At 42.2% G+C, this 20,279-nt stretch overlaps 1 protein-coding gene across 3 annotated transcripts in view; it reads left to right on the forward strand.

The window, feature by feature from the left end:
• The first annotated feature begins 10,819 nt into the window (after nucleotides 1–10,819).
• IQGAP2 (IQ motif containing GTPase activating protein 2) overlaps nucleotides 10,820–20,279 on the forward strand; it is a 124,618-nt gene continuing 115,158 nt past the window's right edge. For all 3 annotated transcript variants that reach the window (XM_071425224.1, XM_071425225.1, XM_071425228.1), the window contains exon 1: nucleotides 10,820–10,891. In XM_071425224.1, the coding sequence (XP_071281325.1) occupies nucleotides 10,846–10,891 (46 nt within the window). In that variant the 5' untranslated portion in view covers nucleotides 10,820–10,845. The remainder of the gene's footprint in view (nucleotides 10,892–20,279) is intronic.

Below are 20,279 nucleotides of genomic sequence, written 5' to 3' on the forward strand. Positions count from 1 at the left end.
GCATTTGTGCTTTTTGGCCATCCAAAAAGCATCAACAGATCAAATGTGGTAGCTTTAAAATAACAAAAAAATGCAGAGTTATTTATATTCTAACATTTCCATGACTAAATCAGAAACACATTTCCAAATATAGGTTATTTTAAACAGATGAGGGACTAAACAAAACACATGAGTCTCTTCAGCTGTGTCACCAACAGGAAAAACTTAAGCTACATGTGAATTGAAACATTTTTCAGCTCATGCAAGAGTACTGTCGGCAAAACCCAATTACAAAGGGGATGCATAATTTTGTGACTGTCCTTTAGCAACTAGGTTGTTTTGTGGTACAGTATAGAAAATACCATTCTGTATTTATTAAGTACAACCAACAGAAGTACTATTTCATATTTTTAGTCTCCTTAGATGTACATCCTCACCTACCTGCATTTAAAGGGTACCCTTCATTCTCTAGTGGAGATTTGCCTTCTAGTCTCATTATGGGAAGAAACAATGTTCTTATTTTCTGCAGTTTTCTGCAGATATTCTTCACAGCTACCGCTCAGAAACATCACGCGGTCTCTTGAACAAAACCTTCAGTAGCAGGGAATCTTGTGTTGGATGACATCTCGCGTTGGAGGACATCAGGACATCACTCTGCAAAGAAGGATAATTGCCTTGTAGGACAGCATTCCTCCAAATCAATTTTGGAAGCATATATATGTGTATGTATATATATATATATATATATATATATATATATATATATATATATATATATATATATATATATATATACACACACACACACACACAGAGATATGTGTGTATATATATATATATATATATATATATATATATATATATATATATATATATACATACATATAGTCCTGGCTTGATACTTACTTCAGAACAGTCTGTGTGTGTCCATTTACATATTTTTTGAGATGATGAGTGCATAGAAATCAAGGATGCAAATGGTAAGCGGGGGAGGCATTTTGTGGTATACAGCACAGTATATCCCTAAGAACAAATGTTAAAATAGATCACATGAATCCTCCATATGCTTTGCTTTCTGCTAGGGTGCCAGCTAGGCTGTGATTTGTATTTAACCCATAGAAATGGTAATGTTACACAGATTATATATTACATGAGATCAGTATCCAACCCAAACTGCCCCGCAACCAATTTACTCATCTCTGGAACTTTTTAAAAGCACTTTACATTGGCAACAGAGATAAGAAGTATTGGCTGAAAGTTCTTCAGAGACTTTCCTAAAAATATTAAGCTGAACAGAAATTTGTACCATTCTGTACGTTTTCTGGTGTCACCATAAAACTTTCACAGTACACAAGTTAATGCACTCTTTCTGCAGATGAGCTTCACACCATGTTGCTTGTGGCTCTCACAGCGAACTTAACTGATCTGATTAGGACTTCAGTGGTGATTTTAGTACGAACAACTGTAGCAGACTGAAGTTGTAAGCACTAAATAGCTTGGGAAGAAAAAAATGCCTGACTGAACTACATTTGGAAACGCCCACACTATTCAATCCAGGCAATGTTTCCAGCTGTGAAAATAGAAAGACAAACTAGTGCCAACCTTATCAATTCTTGAGTAAATTCCACTATTCTTCAGAACAGCCAGACTGTGGCACTTCTAGTCACAGAATTACGAATTGTCAAGCTATTCCTCAAGCACACTGTTATGGGCTGAAAACGTAGGTACTTAAGAATGCTTAGCTGCAAGAATGAAGTGTGAAGTGCCTGCTGCAAAACCTTAAAATGTTGCTTGGATATCCCGATAATTTTGCTGAATTCTGAGTAAATACAGTTCCAGCTACAAATCTGATCTTTATTCTCCCCCAGTCAAATAGCACTTTAATTTTAAAGTTTCATGATAATGCAGAGTTCAATCATTGCAGAACAACAGTTTTTTGCCAATAATCACAATAGATCTGAAAAGTGAATTTTCCAACATCTGCTTTATAATGCATTTAACTTTACTCTGTTCCCACAGAGACTGCAGACTACTTAACCGCAGGACTTTCAGGGTGTACACAACTATACATAAAAACATCCTTTGCTTTGCAGTTAGACTGGACTTTACAGAGAGTGGGAATGAGAAATCAGATAAAACTAAGAGTACTCCACTTGCGCAAGAGTTCTGAAAGTGAAGCCACTAGTGGAATCTTGTATTTTCTGCATAATTTATTTTTGGCTGGCTGTCCCTGCACACATACTCCATGGACTCCCTTGCAAACTCCAGATTCTGCCTACAAAGAGCATTACAGCGCTGGTGTTAGAACCAGACTACCTGAAAGGCATTCCACCTCGTATGTAGGATTACATACCAGTTAGGGTAATTTTTCCCAGGTTTCTTTCCCATCCAACAAGTCTGGGAACTGTCGTCTATGAATGTTTCCCTATCCCTCCTATTCAGTTATAAGGAGTTACAGAAATAACTGTTTTGATAGTGTTCAGTACAATTATATGAAAAGTAAGCTCAGGCTGCTCGAGAGTAATTGCCCATCAGCTCATTTCTCAGTATGCAGGAGGATACTGAGTCTTCAGTCTTTAGCTAAAATCAGAGGGTTAAAAATTTAAATATAAAAAAAAGAAATAAAAAAGAATGGTCACAGCTGTTAGTAAAGATGCTAATGTTGAACAAAGGAACACTACAATGCTGATGTGCTTTCGGGTTACAGTAATATTGGTATTGCACTGTTAATGTGAACTCTAACTCTGTATCCTTGGTGGGGCTGCCATACTGTGTTTTGTGACATACTGAGTATGTAATTATTGAAGACAGGAATACAAGGTCAAATGGAGCCCAGTTTCCAGGGTAAAACTCTGGACATTGTATGCCAAAAGCACATCAGAGATATTGATTGATCATAAACCAAAAGAAAAAACAGACGGGTGAGAGCTGACATCTGTTTAAGAAGTCATTAACTATGTAATTAGCTAGGTTTCTTTGCATTGTTACTGTTACACAAATGTTGAAACCGAGGAAAACTACCTGTTCACGGTGACACAGGATCTTCCCTCAGTGAGAGCATTAACACTGACCTTTTCAGGGACCATACTTTACCATCAGGAATCTGGTTGTGGAAAACCAACTGGTCCACACTGAAACAGTGCAATCGTCAAACTGACCTACAGGTGGAGCAGGAAAAATAACTAATGGAGGGATCAGGAAAGACCTTATTAACAAAGCTCACAGAGTTCCAGCTGTCACTGCTCAGCAGCAGACTGAGATCCTTCCTTCACCCAGGCACACACACCTTGTGAGATGGGTGAGCAGTGTCCTTACGCAGGGATTAGCTCATCTCTGACATGTTTTGGGGGAACAAGTCTTGAGTGGGGCCAGCTTTGGGGGTCTATGCGAGCAGGGCTGCCATAACCCAAGGAGCCAGTGTCAGGATACTGATGCTCCCCAACCTACACAAGATGCTGATTAACTTTTCACTGCTCATTTTTCTCATGCTCATTTTAGTGCTACAGACACAACTGATTTGGAATCTGGTTATCTGAGGAATACCTGGTTTCCTTTCGGAAAACAAGAAAGACTCTTCCCGGAGTGCAATTCAAATGGGAGCCATTTTGATTTAAATAAGAGGAGGCTGCCGACACTGTGCTCTCTGTGAAGGGTCCTGGATGTTGGGATTAGCTCTCCTAGCTGAGCCTCCTGGAGCCTGAATTTGTCAGGCTTTTAGACATGTTCTTCATATTTTTACACTAATGTGAATAATGAGGAGCTTTTCAAAAGGCTGGAGCTGTGCCAGTGGAAAAGTGATGGAAATAAGAAGACCAGAATTAATCTAGTGGAAATCCATGGGAGTTCAGCCTGTGCTTTATCTGTGGGGCAACTGTTGGCAGGCAAGAAATAGTTGTAGGGTTGCCTTAGCTGTCACTCAGTATGCTGTAAATGCAAAGCTCCTAATGCTGTGCCTCAAGAGTAATAAATAAATAAAACATTAATGAGTGAATAATGCATAGACTTTTAGTGGAGTGGAAACATTGCTAAGCACATGCAATCACAAAGAAGCACACAGATGCTGTGTTACAAAACCAAAAAAATGCCACTCCAAAACCTATAAAAATCCCACCCCCCAAAAGAAACACTGCCACAGGCAAACCACTTATAGCTTGTGGATAACATGCGAGGAAACAATCAAGATCTTAGTTTTGCTACATCCAACTCAATAAAGAATGCTTTTTTCCTGAATCCCTGAGCTGCAGCCGGCCACAGATGTTCCCTGCTTTCAAACAGTTCTGAATTCATTTTTATGGTTATTCATTACGTCTAGACAAGGAGAGTCACTCCACTCCGAAGCACTCTGTTAAATGAATAAATATTTATTCCAACAGGAAAATGGAGAAAGCTCTTTTCTGTCAGGGTGCTGGCAGAAAGATTTCCACCTCTGTCTTGCTAAATTCATGCCACTTTTGCAGGAACCAGGGCATTTGTCCAAGACATTTTGAACAAATACTCCTTTTTTAAAAAACCTGTTCAAGCAGAGAAACTGGTTTCTTAGGTACCTTGACAGACAAGATTTAACAAAGTCTTGCCCAGATGGGGAAAGCAGAGGGAGCCCTCACCTGATAGAAAAGGGCATATAATAGTACACCTTCAAAATGCACCTTAAGTAATGTTAGATGCATGACATTTAGGCAATTAGAAGTAGACACAAGAAGCTGTGCTGTAATGTGGTATTGCCACTCCACTACTGCTTCTCACTTTCAGCACACGACACATCACTCCAGCCTCTGTTACAATTAAGCAGCTTTTTGGGAGCTGAGCTGGCTTCTGAAAAAGAAAACCACAGCTTTTGGGCAGCAACGAGGAACATTCGGTTAGCTTAGTCCCATGACTGAGATAATGGTGTGACCCTACAGACAGCCCTATGAGCACAGCTCTGTCAGTCAGCATGAGCTGTGTTTCTCCAGTTTGTAACATGCAATCTAGGGCCTGGGAAGAGTCACTGAGAAATCACAATATTGCTTTCTCCAGGATGCCAGTGTTTGAAATAAAAATCCTTGGATTTACTATTAAATTGGAAGTCACAAAGTGTTTCTGACAAAAACACTGGAGGATAAACTGCTATTCATATTTCCAGGACTGTATTTGCTAGTTTTCCCTAAAAACGTGAGGTCTAAAAAGGCTATTTTCCTCAGAACAACTGAAGTGTGGGTGCTTAAGCACCTTCTTACTTTGGCAGCCGGAGCTTAAAGGCAAACAACATCAGGTTTGCAAGTGCAGAAAGAATACAGATTTCTGAAGCAATTTCTCTAAACATTTTCTTTTTCAGGTGTCAGTGCTATACAAATACACCATTTTACACACATTTAACGTAACACTTTACACTTTAACATGCCTTTTAATCCACATTTTCAGGTTTCTTTTTTACAAGTTTGGTCAAAGTTATTCACATGTTTGTTTCTTCTCCATCCCACAGACTGCTTCTTTTGCTTTTAAAAAATGAGTTTTCAATTTTATCAAATAATAATATAATTTGGTTTCTTTTATTTATATTGATGCCCAATAGAGTTAGGCATATTTCCAACTACTTTGTCTTACCCTAGAAATCATTACAAAATCTGAGTAATGTGTTCCTCTAAATACAAAGGTTTGGTGTTTAGTGTTCCCTCCAACCATATGCTAGGACAGTTGAGAAGTAAAAATCACTTCCTCAATGGGAAGGAATCATTCCTGCTAAGAGAAAAAGGCACTTCATCTCTTTTATTACAGGTCTCCATTTAACCTGCCATTCAGTTTGCCATGATATTTTGAATTTGTAAAATCTCACATTTCTTTAAGTTCCTTTGACTGATGCAGCTCCAGTCTAGCTTGAACTTAATATACCTTTTTAAATAAGGTTTCTGCTGTGATGACAGGCCCTCACTTATTGGAAAGAAAGAGCTGAGGAGAGAACGAGGTAAGTAAGGGCTGGGTTGCACCATCACCTTTCTCTTCTAGGCACACAAGGAAGGGGACGGAGGCAAGTGATATCTCTAACTTGCTTTTCCTGAGCAAGGGACTTACAGTGTCCCCACTGATACAGTCTGTATTTTCTCCAGGATCACTGTGGCCAATTATGTGATGACTTAATTGTTTACTTACCTCATGATAACAAATAATGCATAAGAAGAATACTGTTCTGAGGGGGAGGCAGTAACCCAGCACAATTCCCAGAGCTGATCCCTTTCCCTGCAGAGACAGCTGCTTGCAAGACCCACAGCAGACCTTAGAGGCAGCTGTGCTGGGGACACTTCCTGATTTTGTGTTCCCTAACATAGCCTTGAGCGCCTCTTGACCTTTGAGTTGAATTCATAAACACAGCAGCTGTGGCCTTTTCTCTGCAATGCAGACAAAATTATTAGTCTAGGTTCACCTTGTGTTCCCACTAGTCCCACTAGTATCCTTGGCAGCACACGAGGACACCAGCTCATGTCCCTGTGAGTGACCATCACTTTGGTGACCTCCGATATCCAGCAGGGCTGAGGGACCCCTCCCACCATCCTGAGGCACTGAGAGTTCATTCCACCAGTTCATTCCCTGGAAGCACACGGAGCATAAAGGGCAGCAAGACATTTTTGGTTACAGCACACTGGTGTTGGGTCTGCACAAGCACCGTGTGGCACGTTCAGCTTAAGTTTGTCAGCCTTTAATTAGCTGTAAGAAGGAAACAATTGAAAAGGTCTTTGCAGTAACTGGGAGCCTGCCTGGAGCTAATCTTCTGTATTGTGCTGCAGAGATTCAGGCTGACCTGCCCTAGGAGCAGCTTCCCCACTCCTACTCACCAGGGCAATCTCTCCAGCCCAGATTTTCTCTCTGCAAAATTAAAAAGAATATGGACTTTCTCTACAATAGCTAATAGGAAACAACAACAACAGAAAACCCCAAACAAATCAAAACCAAAGCCACCAAACAAAACCTCTTCTAAATTAACAAATGCAGTTTTCCTTTCTGTAGGGCAAATGCAACCAGCCAAGGCACATGATGTAACAACAAATTCAGGTATTGTCACAGAAAAAGTGACATTAAAGCCTCTATTTCCAACAAAAAGCCTAGTGTCTCTAATTACCTGCATGTACTTGCGTCACTGCTACATAAGCCACCCAAGAATTTCAAATATCAATATCCTTCACCATATAAAATCTCTCTGTACACAACAGGACTGTCAGAAAACTTGAAGTAGCAGAGGCCTCTGCAGTTTTTTGATCCATTTACAGGCAATGATACATAGGAAGGGTACATTTTTATCCCTCCGTTCTTTCAGCTTATTCTCCTCTAGACCTTGAGCAGTCCAGAGTGCCTCTGAACACACAGTTGTTGTATTTAAATACAGACTATTTGTTCCTAGCTGGCTCTCACATTCTGTTCCTACTGGGGCACAGTGTTCCTCACAGGCAGGTGTGGAAGTTCAAGCTGGATTGTTAGTATGAATGCAGTGGAAAGCATGTTATCCACAGTGTCCTTGATAATATGGCGAGGACATTGATCTTAAGCTCCATTAAAGGACCCAGAGTATGAACAGGAAATGTTCACATTCAAACATTTACTCTAGATAGCTGACTACACTGATTTCTTTAGAGCATACTCCTTTGTAACATATAGAAGTAGAGTGCTTGTGAATTTTCATAAAAAAGAATGTAGTGTCCGTAGTGTTAGCTCTGGTGTAGGCTGCCTAAAATCTGTGGTTCACTTTAAATCTTCTACTGCACTCGGGTTTTTTCCCCATAAGAAAGTGGGAAAAAACACAGCCTTTCTTGCAGGGAACCTTTCCAGCCAGTCACAGCTGCAGTAGGACTTTGGAAGGCCCAGAAGGAAGAAGGAGAGGAGGGAGGTGCAGAGGGGCTGCACCCCATGCAGAGCACCCAGCAGTTTACAGGGGCAGGCTGCAACTTCTCTGCCTGGTCCCTTCCAGAGGTGTTTAAATCTTCATACCACAAACAGCTGATGGAATTTGCCTTTAAACTAAGAAAAGTGGGGATTAACAAACCTAATGCAGAATGTCATGAGCAGGCCTGTGTGGCTGCTGCTTGTTACTCCAATATTCTTTTACCTGTCTTAGTTCCCACTGAGAGCAGTTGGTTTCTGTCATGCCTGGTGTTCTGAAAGCATTACAGAGGTACTGCTGCCAAAAAAACATTCTCACTTCTCCCTACCCTGGCGTTTCATTTCTTACCCTGGTCTGCCCCCTGCTCTAAGCTGGCACATGCATTCAAGAGACAGGTGTGTGAAAGCAACAAACCAACTGCTGGCCTAAGAAACAACCCTACTAAGAGAAAAAAGTTATTTTTCAATCCGGGACAACTCTCTGAGTCCCCATGCAGTGACAAAAGCGCTAGTGCCAACCTAGACCAAGGACACCCATGGAGGAGGAGGAGGGTGGGGACGCATTGCAGGCACAGAGGCTGAGAGACAGGGAGGAACATTTTCTCAGCAAAGGTGTCAATGCATGTGTGTGTGACATCATGCCTGCACACACCCTTGTCTTTTCAGCAGGTAGGGGAATAAGAAAACTCACCAGAGACTGGCAATATCACACAGAGACCCTCTGGGGCTTTAGCAGATTGTTCCTTCAGGACAGAGACCCCTACGTTACTGTATCACACCATATCTACGCAACCTGCAGACCAGGCCAAGCACTTCTCAGAGAGAAGTGTTGTCATTTGAAGCATGATGCAGTTGTGCCAAAATGAAACTTATCAGGGGGAAAAGGCTCCTTGATTTTAGTCAGAAAATATATTTTTAAGAAAACTTTGAATTATCTTTCTTTGACTAAAGGATAAAAGACATGGAGAAAGTGTTCTACAGTGCATTCTTGACTTAGGCTATGTAACAGTGTAAAAGGCTGTAGAAATGGTCATTTGAAGCAAATGCAAGATTTTCAATAACTCTTTAAATTGTAGAAGCAAATTTATTCTTTTTCATGTTGGGTTTGTTCACACACTTTTTTATACAAGAGAAGAAGCAAGTAAATGGGTATTTGTTTAAAATTCAAGAAAGTGTTCAGAAAGCCAAGTGTGAACTGCAGCTCTACTGGTGCTTGCATCACACACCTCTGCTGTTAAGTCATCCTCCCTGATCTCTAGGGACGCAGGAAAAGGTAGCAGGGGAAATCAAAAGCACCTCAAGAAAAAAAACAATGTTTCCTCTGAGGTGTTTTTCTCCCGTGCTCTGTCAATCTTTTCTTCCTCAACAATCCATGCCTTAAGTACTATGAGGAGTGTCTTTCCCTACCTCTGTGAGCTGTGCCCAACCACAGAGGAGACTCTACAGATCCAGCAGTGTTTTATTTTGAAACACAAATGACTAAAATCTTCCAGACAACCTGCAAACACACAGGTTAAGAGTCACCTGGTACATGTCATTAAAATACAAGCATGCTCAGGTGCATTTTGTCCCACGGGCAGGCTGTGGCTGTGCAGAGACACTACCTCATCCTGTCTTCCATAAAACTTCATGGTATGGGCATAGTGACTTTCGAGAGGGTATAGTCCTGCCGTATAATATCCTGCAATTTGAGAAACCATCTTCAGGTGCATTTCATAGTGACCTGGGAGCCTGTGGCCCCAAAATGTGAATCATTGATTCATGGACTTGCTGCTCAGCTCTCCAAAATCAAGCCCTCTCTGACAGAGACACCCTGGAGAGGAGTCTGAAATCGAGGAACATGCCTAGCTCCCTCACAAAACTCCTTAGAAAGGAGCAGCAACATGCGACAGGTCCACACAAGTAAACCCAACTCCAAAAGTGCCTGCAGGTCATGGTGATGGCTTTGTGGTTTGGTAGAAACGCTGCTTGTTTGAGTGAGAATTTTTTGAAACAGCAAAACTACAGGAGGGAGTGTTAGGCTTGGTTCTTCACCTCTCTTCAAAGTCCACCCGGCCAAAACACCATAGGGGAGATTCCTTGGCCTTCTGCACTGTGGAATTTGGTTTATTTAAACTGTTTGGTGGTTTGGGGTGGTGTTTTTTTGTTTGTTTCCCTTTCATTCAGAGGGTTTGCATGGATTGCTGATTTGGGTTCTTTCCTGCATTTGGGAGGGAAGGGTTTCCGCTTTTTGATTTTAGGACTCTTTTTGTTTTGTTTTATTCTGTTATGTTTTTTGAGAGGGGGGTTATTCTGCTTTTGTTGTTTGTTTTGCTTGCATTTTTCCCCCCCTTGTTTCATCAGCTCTTGGGGGCAGTGGATTTAATTTCTTTCGACTTTATTTTTTGGTTTGCTGGTTGGGTATGTTTTGTTGTGTTGTGTTTTTTCTTGTTTTTTTTTTTTAATTTTTTTTTATTTTGCCTTGGGCCTTGCCTTTTGATTGTTTTTTTTTTTTTTTTTTGGTTTTAGTTTGTTGTGTTGTTGTTGTTTGGCAGCCTTTTGGGGGTTTTTTGTGGTTTTGGGGGTTTTTGGTTGATTTTTTTTTCCTTTGCTTTGGGGCTTGAGTTCTTGTTGTTTTTTGGTTTTTTGTTTGTGGGGTTTTTTTGAGGGGGGAAGATTTTTTTTCTTTTTTTTTTTTTGGTTACGTTTTGATTTATCCTCCCTTCTTTTTCTACTTTCTGACCTGGCGCTTTTCTACCTTTTTTTGTTGTTGCTGTTGTTTGCTTGGGGTTGTGTTTTGTTTTGTTTTGTTGTTTCCCTCGTCTCTCACTTTCTTTCTCCCCTTTCCTCTGTCGATCCGCGCTTTCCCCCGCCCGCCGCGCTCTCCCGCGCTCCGGCCGCCCCGGCCCCGCCGGCCCGCCCCGGGTGGCCCCGGCCCGGCGCGGGGCGGGCGCGGCCGCGGGCGCAGCAAATCAGCGGGGCCCGGGCTGCGCATAAGAAGGGCGGGCGGGGGCCGGCGCCGTCCCTCCCGGCGGCGGCAGGATGCACCATGAGGAGCTGGCGTCTCTGCAGCGGCCCCGCTATGGCTGTGAGTGGGGTCCTGGGGGGCGTTTGGGGACCTCTTCTAAGGGTTTTTTTTTGGGGGGTTATGTTTGGTTTGGTTTTTTTTTTGTTTGGTTTTTTTGGGTTTTTTTTGGTTTGTTTTTTTGTTTGTTTGTTTGTTTGGGGTTTATTTTTTTATTATTTTTATTTCCCACTCCCTTGCTGCTTTCTCGATTTAAAAGAGCGAGTTGAAGGCAAAATAAAACCCGCCCAGCAGACTCTGCGGCAGCGCGCAGCACTCCGGCTCCTTTTAAGTTAGCTCGCAGCCGGCTCCGGCTGGGTTTTGAACATGTTTTCAGGGGGCTGCTTTTTGTTCTGTAACTTTGTGAATGGTTTATATCTGTAATTCCGCATTGCAGCTCGGGAGTTTCAGATTAGTTCAGATTAGAGGTCGAGCTTCGGGTTTTAGTGTTGTAACTTGGTGTTACAGGTATGGGTTTGGGTTTTAACTTCGTAACTTGAGTTATGACTGCCGTTTCAGGTTGTAACTTGGTAACCTTTGGATTATCACTTCGGAATTTCGGATTATAAAATAAACCTTTGCTTTCTAGTTTTATAACTTTGTCTTAGACCTTTGCAACTCTGAAGTACTTGGGATATGGGGAGAGACCGTGCAGGTACCAGGCATTTCTTTTCGGAGGGGGTGTAATTACTTCCCAAACGTGTGTTTAAGGAAAACCCTTGAAGCACCTTGCCTCCTCCTGCTGCTGGTCTCTCCCGCCCGTGCTCTGCCGTGCTGGGATCTTGCACCAGCCTGTGCTTTTCCCGGCTCTTGTGGGCCAGAGCAGCTCAAGCCCGTGGCTGTGCCATTCCTACAAGAAATGCTTCTGATACTTCAGGCATTGTAAAATGGGAACACACAAATTGTTTGCAAAGTTCTCAACAACCCTGGCATCCTGTTGTCTAATGAGCAACTACCCAGTTCTTATCGTACTGGCTTTGTCTAAAACCGGTTTTGAAACCTCCCTTTAGAAAGAAACACAAAACTCCTTAACAGTGTTAAGGGCCACCTAGATTCCACCTAAGACAAGTAGAAAAAGCTTGGCAGTAAGACCTTCAGCTTGCAGGATGCCATGCTCTTCTGAGCATTTCTCCTCCTTAATGACCGATTCACCCTATTGATGCCCTCTATTGGGGCAGCTTGTGGAACCTGCCTGTAGGTTCGTTTTTCGTTTTACCCAGTAGGTGGATTACATCCTTGTGAAGGTGTTTGTTCACTGGTTACTACAGGCATAGTCTGAGTGCCCATGGTGTTGTGTTAGCAAAGGTGACTATTTTGCTTGTGAAACCAGTCCTCCCAGCTGCTTGTGCCATTGCACGTATAGCTGGGCAGTGTCCAGGTGTGCAGCATCCTGCTCCAGCCTCAGCTTGGACACTGCCCATCTTGTAGAGATGGGGAAATGTTTGTTGTATGCCCATGAGGACTCCAGCAGCAGGGGCTTTCCTGTGGAGATCTGGCGTGGCTGGTCTCAGGATATATGGGTCTGGACAGGTAGAAGTCTGTGTGTCATGACTTCTGATAAAGGCAAAGATTAGGCTTTGACTTAAAGCAAAGGGCTCATCCTTTGAGTCTTGTTCCTGCCTGGGCACTGAGGATGGCATCACCTTATTGCCAGAGCTGCTCAGAGTATTTTAAGGATTGTAGCCCTCAATTATTATGGGAAAGAATGACCGTGTTAAGGACACTAAATACAGTTTTGAAGATACGGTCTGTCCCCTCAGTGCTTATGCTTTGCTATGGTAGTTGAGAGCATTTTGTTCTAGTTACCATGGGGATGTTCATGTTCTGAGTTGTAGCCAGTCTTGGTGTCAGGTCTCTCTGCCCCAGGTACAAGAGTGGATGAGAGTACATTTGTCTTTTCTAATGGTGACTCCCCTCTTACCAGTAACTTCTGCTTGCTTGGGATTGGATAGTAATTCTGTCCTTCCCTGAGTGAGAAGCTGTCACTGCTGTGCCGCACTCCATCCACTTCTTTTTGGAGTGAAATTTTTGCTGCAGGAACCTTTAAAATAATATTCCTTTCAAGAGAGTAGGCAAAGGCTCTTGAAATATGCCGGACTGATGGCAATATTTAAGAAAAATACACCAAAAAACTCCATGGAGATCTCTTTACTTTAAAGAACAAGCCATAGCCTTGTCTGTAGTGACAAGTTGAACTGCATGTTTGGGTTTTTTAGCCTGTGTTTAGAGAAATACATATGTTTTATCTGCATTGCATTTGGCTGCCATTTTGAGAAGCTAAGAGACCCAGCACCTTAAAAAAAAAAAACAAAACCAAAAAAAGAAAAAGCTCCCTAACTAGAAAATTAACACTGGTGTTATGTGAGCTCTTATGAAAGCCCATCATAAGTTGCAGGTTCCCTACATAACTAAAACTTCACTTTGGATTACTGACAAACAGTAACCTTTGTTGAGAACACCACATCTATGCTGGATTTCCTAAGGAGTTAATAAGTTGTCCAAGTTAGGTGATCAAATTTCTAAAACCGCTTGCTTTAGTGACCTAGAACTGTTTTAAACATTTAACTTAACTTGGACTTTTGACTTTGGCTTCAAGTTCCTAACAGAGTTTGTATATTGCTCTGAAGAATGCTAGCATTTTACTATCATAACTTTCTGCCAGGTACTATATAACTGGTGCGTGATTATGAGTAGCATTTCACTGGAAGACGTATCCTGAACATGAAAGAAGTTGTACATTGCAAGCTTTGCTGATATAGTGACACAAAAAACATCTAGGAAAAAAAAAAGTTAGAGCTGATCATTTTCATATTTAAAGTCAGGAAATTGATGAATGAAATCCAAAAAGACAGTCCCTTTCTGGGCTGGTGCTAATTCAGGATAAGCATGGTTCATGGGAGAATCAGGGCTCAGAGCAAACTCCTGGAGCCTTCCCTTGGAGTATTAGGGCAAAAGTTTTGTGGCTTCCTGGACCACTTGTTGAAAGGTGCCTCCAGCTCTGCTTGCTGTCAATAGCTTAAAAGAGATGCAGAAGAGATTTCTGTTGGTGCTCCACTGAGCCCTTCAGACAGATATTTATCTCCAGTACCAATTCAAGTGAGAATGTCAAATTACAAGGAAGCCAGTTTATCCAGCTGAAACTGTGTTAACAGGCACACTGCAACTGAATTTACATAGTGGTTTCCAGTCTGGCTACAGCTGTTGCCTGGTTTATTTCTCAATCCCAACACAATCAGAAGCGGAGGTTCACAAAACTGCAGAGAATTGGGACTTATATTAAACTAGAGGTATGAGCCATTTTTATAACTGTGGAAGATTATGAAGACAAAAAAAGTACACATCTCAGGTGCGCCTCACAGACTGAACATAGGAAGACACCAAATCAGGCAATGGTGTCTTTGAGAATGCTCATTTCCTGACATTCCCAGCTCCTTTATAGCTAGTTTTCCCTGAAATCTGTGTGCAGAAACAAATGTTTAAGTTTTTGTGAACTATCTGAAAGGCTTCACTGCACTTCCAGGAATGTAGTGAAGCTATGGAGAGTGAGTCTCTGGATTCGAAAAGGATTTTAGGCATTAACATGCTCAGAGTAGCTGAATCAATATTGAATGCCCTGAGTCCCTATCTACTGAGCTAGGTGTTCCAACATCAGCAGATGCTTCTGTTGGAGGCACAAATAAGTCTTCACCTCTGCTGCTGAGATCAGAAAGGTAGCTTCATGGGACATGGATGATGGGTTAAAACAGGGGAAAACAGATTTTGGTATCCAGTGATGAGGGCATTGCTTGTGCTTCTGGTGCTGGCTCCCAGAATTGCTGCTGTTTGGCACTAGGAGTTTGGAGATGAGACATAAGCAGCATAAAGCTTCATGAGGGAGTGCTGCTCTGCCTGTGGAGACAGGCAGGGCAAACCTGAAGTGAAACACAGCCTACGCCTCTCTATGAAACTATACCTAGCTTCTTTGCTCAGCAGGATGTGAAAGTTTGCAAACCAGTGGCTTTTTGAAAAGCTTTTAACATAAAACACTATAAATTTGTCTGCATGTCTAGTAAGTGCAGTGAAACAAATGACTCTTTTTCAGTCTAAAAAGGAGGAAATGTCTTTTGGTAAAAGTTCCATAGGATTTTCCTAAGTGAAAACAGATGGGATTTTGGGTTTTTTTTAAATGTTTTTCGAAACTTAAAAAAAAAGTTTTGCTGTGTCCTATGCATATATATTCTTTTGGGTGTATGCTTTCTTGTAGTGCCTGTGACTTATGAGAACACTTTTCTCCTTTTTTATTGATGGGTGTTATTTGGCAACCAAATACACTGTTTATCTCTTCCACTCTTTTTGTAGGTTGCTAATAATTAAACTGCTGAATGAGAACTCAAAAAGTTTAACTGCTTTGTTGAACCAAGTGCACATAATTCACTTGGTAGGAGTGGTTCTCTGTGTGCTTTTTGTACAAAGCAGGTTCATCTCCCCTGAAGTCTGCTGGTAAAGAAAGGACGGACAGAGCTATGTTAGAGCATGCTTAAAGCTGCTTGAATGCTGTTGAAACAGGAAATATTAATATTGCACTGGAAACAGGATTTATAGCAAATGTGAGCGTGCTACATCAAGTCCAATACTTGAGGCAGGGAGTAGGAAGCATGCAGGTTTTTAGCTCACCTCTTCTGTCAAGTGGGGCTTGTTACATAATTTTTCCAGCTCAAAGTTTGCTCGATACTGTTGCTGGTTCAAGCTGACTATGTTTTACTAGGAATAACCCTACAGTAGAAAAAAAAAAAAAGCCTGTCAATGACAGGCAGGACTGGTGGGTCATATTTCAGTGTGATGATAAGCAAGAGTGCTCTCCTGTGCTTGCTCCTTGCAGGAAATTATTAACCTGCTGTGTTTGCTTCACTTGTTCAGGCTGTTTCGTTGTTTTTCTGGAACAGGTATCCTTGAACTACTGCATGTTGTGGAATGAAAGTGCAGGTACTGGACAGGGGAGGAGATGTGCCCACCCTGGCCTGGGGACCGTGCCTGGGGGGCAGGGGCCAGGTGCCCCCATCCTGGGAGGGATGCCTGCTGTACACGCCTCATTTGCTGATCTCTGATAAGACAGGCTGATACGAGGGCTGTGTCCTGCACGGCTCATTCTTGGGTCAGCACTTCCTGCACCTTGGCACTTAGGTTCACCTTCAGAAGACAGCAATGCTCCCTTCAGAGTGGTGCCAGCTGGGCTTTGAAGAGGTTTGCTGAACATATACTGCCTTATTTTTACTGCTGGGAGGAGAAGTGGGCTGCTGAGTATCTGATACAAGGATGGGGTTGTGGTGGAGACCAACATGTTGCCCTGGCACTACTCCAGTTGAGTTTTGCCAGTTGCTGTGACGCAGCACAAGAGTGCCCTGGCCCGTGGTGGTGAGGGGCTGGTGGGGCAGGCAGTGCTTGCAGTGTGTTCTCTGGTGGCCAACAGCCTTGGTAAGGTGGCAGGAGAGGGAAAGAATGGGGTACTAAACCAGATGGCTGTCCTACAAACTCTGCACAGTGAAACACTTAGCTTCTAAATACGTTTTGAAATGTGTAAGCAAATAAACAGCCATTAAGAACTTGTGCTGATGGCTGATTTCAGTGCTGAAATTACAAATTACTGTTTCGCTCAAATGAATATGCACTAGCAAAAAATACTTATCCAGAGGGAATATTCTTTATCACTTATTGACCAAGCTGAGGTCATCTAGACAGAAATTCTTCAGGAATCAGATTCAAGGAGCACTTCAGAGCTCTGACTCACAGCAGCTGGCAAACTGCTGCCAACCCATAAAGACTTTCTGCCTCCAGGTGTGGTCCTGTCTGCCAGCCAGGCTCCAAAGCTGTTAGAAACTACTGTCCTCATCTCAGATGCTTATCTTGGCCTTCGTGTATAAGGCTAAGCAGTGTATGAGGCTAAGCAGTCCGTGGCTTCTGCTAAAGTGAGTGATGAAGGATGTGGTCTCTGCCAGTCCTCTCTTGTGGACTCTGACCTGCTTCTTTGAAAGTGCAGTAAAAGCTTTTGTGGCATCTAGCAAGGTATTTAAAGCAACTCTTACCAGGCTTCAAAGTGTGTAGAAGAATTTGTAGTCATGCAGGCTATCAATCCTCTACTGTCTGTTCCTCCTGAAATGAATAATGACCTCCTGCATTTGTGCTTGATTTATAAAACTGCTCTGTAAACTGATTATATTTGTGGGATTGGACTCTCCTTTTTTGGGAGGAGAGCACAGATTAATCCAGAGGCAGCTGGAATGGGAAATGCCCAAATTCTGTACAGAAGTGTGCTTCATGAAGGCAACTGCTTTTCCACAGGGTTGTAGGATTGAGCTATAGGCCAGTAAATGTTTCACTTGTGTTTTAAGGGCATTGTTTCAAAGATGTTTTGAGGAATCATAGCTGAGTACTGGGGGTACCTGTGCCTGATACTCTGGCTGAATTACTGCTTTGCTGCAGCTGGTGAGGTTTCAGCAGCATGAACTTGTCTTCAGCTGCTCTGTCACGCTGCTGAAGACAACTTCACCTCTTGCCAGCCTGAATACCCAATCTGTCAGGAAGCTAATCTCTCCTAGCAGAGCTGATTTGCATTGCTGGATTTGCAGTTACCTCTGGTCTGTGCAGTGGGTGACAGCAGGTCTCACAGCTTCACTTGCTAGCCAAGGCAGGGGGACTTTCTGGCCAGGTGGGGCTGTGGCAGACAGAGTTTAGAGGTGTTAAAATTGCCCTGGAACCGCACCCTGAAACTGTGGTTTTGAGTGTGCTTTCAGTCAACTCTGCTGGTGGAACAAGTGACCTTGACTCCTCCTACGGAATTATTTTTGGCTGGATTAGGTCCCCAGTCTGGTTTGCAGCCTGCAGGCAGGCCAGCATGACAGAGTAGCTTGAGTAGAGATGAGCACCAGCACCTGGAAGAACAGCAGATCAAGTTAAAGTTGTGCTACTGCTGCATATAGAGATCTGGAAAGTGTGCATGCAGTGGGGCAGGAAAACGTGCAAGCAGAACTCAAAGGTGGACTGGGGCACACAGGAAGGAGTGTCACATGCATTGCCCTGGCGTCCCCAGCTGCCTCTGCTGCGGTGCTGCTGGCAGCCTTATGCCCTGTCTGCCTGATGCAGCTGGGGCTGCTTTCAGCTCCCTGTTGCCCAGGGAGTTTTGAATTGCAGAAATATTTTAAGGTAATCTTGTCTTTAGTGCTGTAATTTCACAAATCCATGTCTGTAAAGGCATGGCAGTGTTTGCCAGGCAATGCTACAGTGTTAAGAAAATTTGAAGAAACTGAGTTCTAAACTACCAACCAAGAAAGAAAAATAAATGCTTTTTTTACACTAAGTGAAATTCAAGATGCTTTTGCAACCTCTTTTTTTTTTGTAGCTGATAAAATTACTCTTGACTTGCGAGGCCTCAAAGCTGGGGATGAGATGTAACTTGTGTTATGTGCTGCTTATTTCTGTGATTTTTATTTTTTCAAGACTAATTGATTTACCCAAGCTACAACTGGCTGGATGGTATCTGTTCAGTGGTAAACAGTTTTAAAATTTCATATCTTTTCAATACAGTGTGGCAGAATAAGTATCAGCATGAGTAGGTTGTGGTGTAACTGAAAAGGAACAAGAAGGAGGGTAGAGCAGGGATTATGTTTAGAGAAATCTGGGGCAAAGATTTAACCAAGGAAAAATGTCAGCTGTTTTAAAATGAGGCACACAGTAAACATGATTTCACTACATCTGAGCTAAGAAGTTGTTTTGAATACTGCTTTTCAGGCCACAGCAGAGCACAGATTTCTTCACTGTGATTTAGTGGATGCTGGGAGAAGAACCAGCCTTGGCTTGGCATTCGAAGCTGCATGGCAGCTGATTATTGAAGGTGGATAGATAACTGACCTACAAGGACTGGATGTGACTGCCTGCTAATTTATATCACCTCTGACTATGGCAGTGATGTTTAACAAATGGCTTAGACGAGTCCAGAAAATACACAACTTTTTATCACTTGTGAAACCAGCCCCTTGTGCACCAACATATATCTACACACAGAAAATGAGAAGTAAGACCACATGGTTTTGCTGAAGATTACACAGATATGAGCTGTCCTAGAACAAAATGAATCAACTTTCTTAGTACTGTAGTTAGTAACAGGCAAAACAAAGGCTGGTGTTTCCTATAACACTGAACCATGGCAATAACATTTAGTATTTCCTCTTTTTTGGGGGGGAAGAGGGGTAGGGGGGAGGTTTTTTTTTGTTTTGTTGCTGCCAAACTTAAAAAAAATTAAGTAGCTTCATAAATGTTTGCAGAAGTTTCTGATAAAAACAGAGGTGGATTTCTGTAATGTTCATCTGTATTCTTTTTCCTGAAACTGTGTCAGGAAGCTGCTGACTGGTAGGCTGCTTCTGTCCAGGCTGCAAATGCTGCCCATTGACAGGCCTGGACTCCCCAAAAGGACAAAGAAATGAGCAGTTAACAATTTTGGGTTCCCATAGAAGTAGTAGAAATTGTCTCTAGTAGCTTCTCAGGCACATTTCAGATGCAAATTTACATGTGATCAAGTTTTTTAATATCATTTCCTCAAGTTATAAAGTATAGACTTTCTTGAAAGTTGACCATTTGTATGAAAACTGTTACAAATTAGGTAGAAGGTATTTCACATGTGCTCACACTTCACAGCCTTTAGTGTGGAAGCCAAGAAGAAGATGAAAACTTGTGATGAGCAAGGCTTCTTGTGACAGTGGGTCTATACAAAAATAGTTACTATACAGAATAGGAATGGTCGAAACTCACCTGGGTAAGGTACTGCTGATGAAGCATATTTCTACACTGCTCCACTCTCTCTAGCAGAAGTAAATGCCTCACTTTAAGGAAGCTGTCCATAGAGTGTGAACTGGAAACCAGGGCAAAACTTGGAAGAAGAACTGCTAGAAGCTGAGCAACTGACTTGATTTTGTGAAGAAGTGCTTCAAGAAAGAAAGCAAACTGCAGCTATACAAAAGATTATATAATTCTGTGCCCAGCCCTTATGCATGGCACAAAGGCCCAAATTTCTTTTTTGGATAGAGACTTCAAAAATTGCAAACACATAACTTAGTTTGGTCTTAAGTTTTTGTTGCTCGTACTGCTGTTACCATAACAGTGATTGAAAGCTAGTTATGCTTCCTTTATTTTGAAGGTCTTAATATTGCTGTTTCAAGCAAAATACTTGGGTTTTGGGTGTTTACATAATGCTTCTGATATGCTCCTGATATTTTTATGCAATTGATATTTAGCATTGTCACTGTGATGATAGTTCTCATTAGAGGAAAGCACTCAAGGTAATGAGGAGGCCTTTTTGAGGTCAGTACTTGCTCCATTAACCCCAAAATTACTTTGGGTTATAAGGCAGACCTAAGCAAATAACGTGAAAAATTAAGTTATTCAA

This window comes from Agelaius tricolor, unplaced genomic scaffold, assembly GCF_023055355.1.
Source record: "Agelaius tricolor isolate 1412-34295 unplaced genomic scaffold, bAgeTri1.0.p SCAF_4, whole genome shotgun sequence".
NCBI lineage: Eukaryota > Metazoa > Chordata > Aves > Passeriformes > Icteridae > Agelaius > Agelaius tricolor.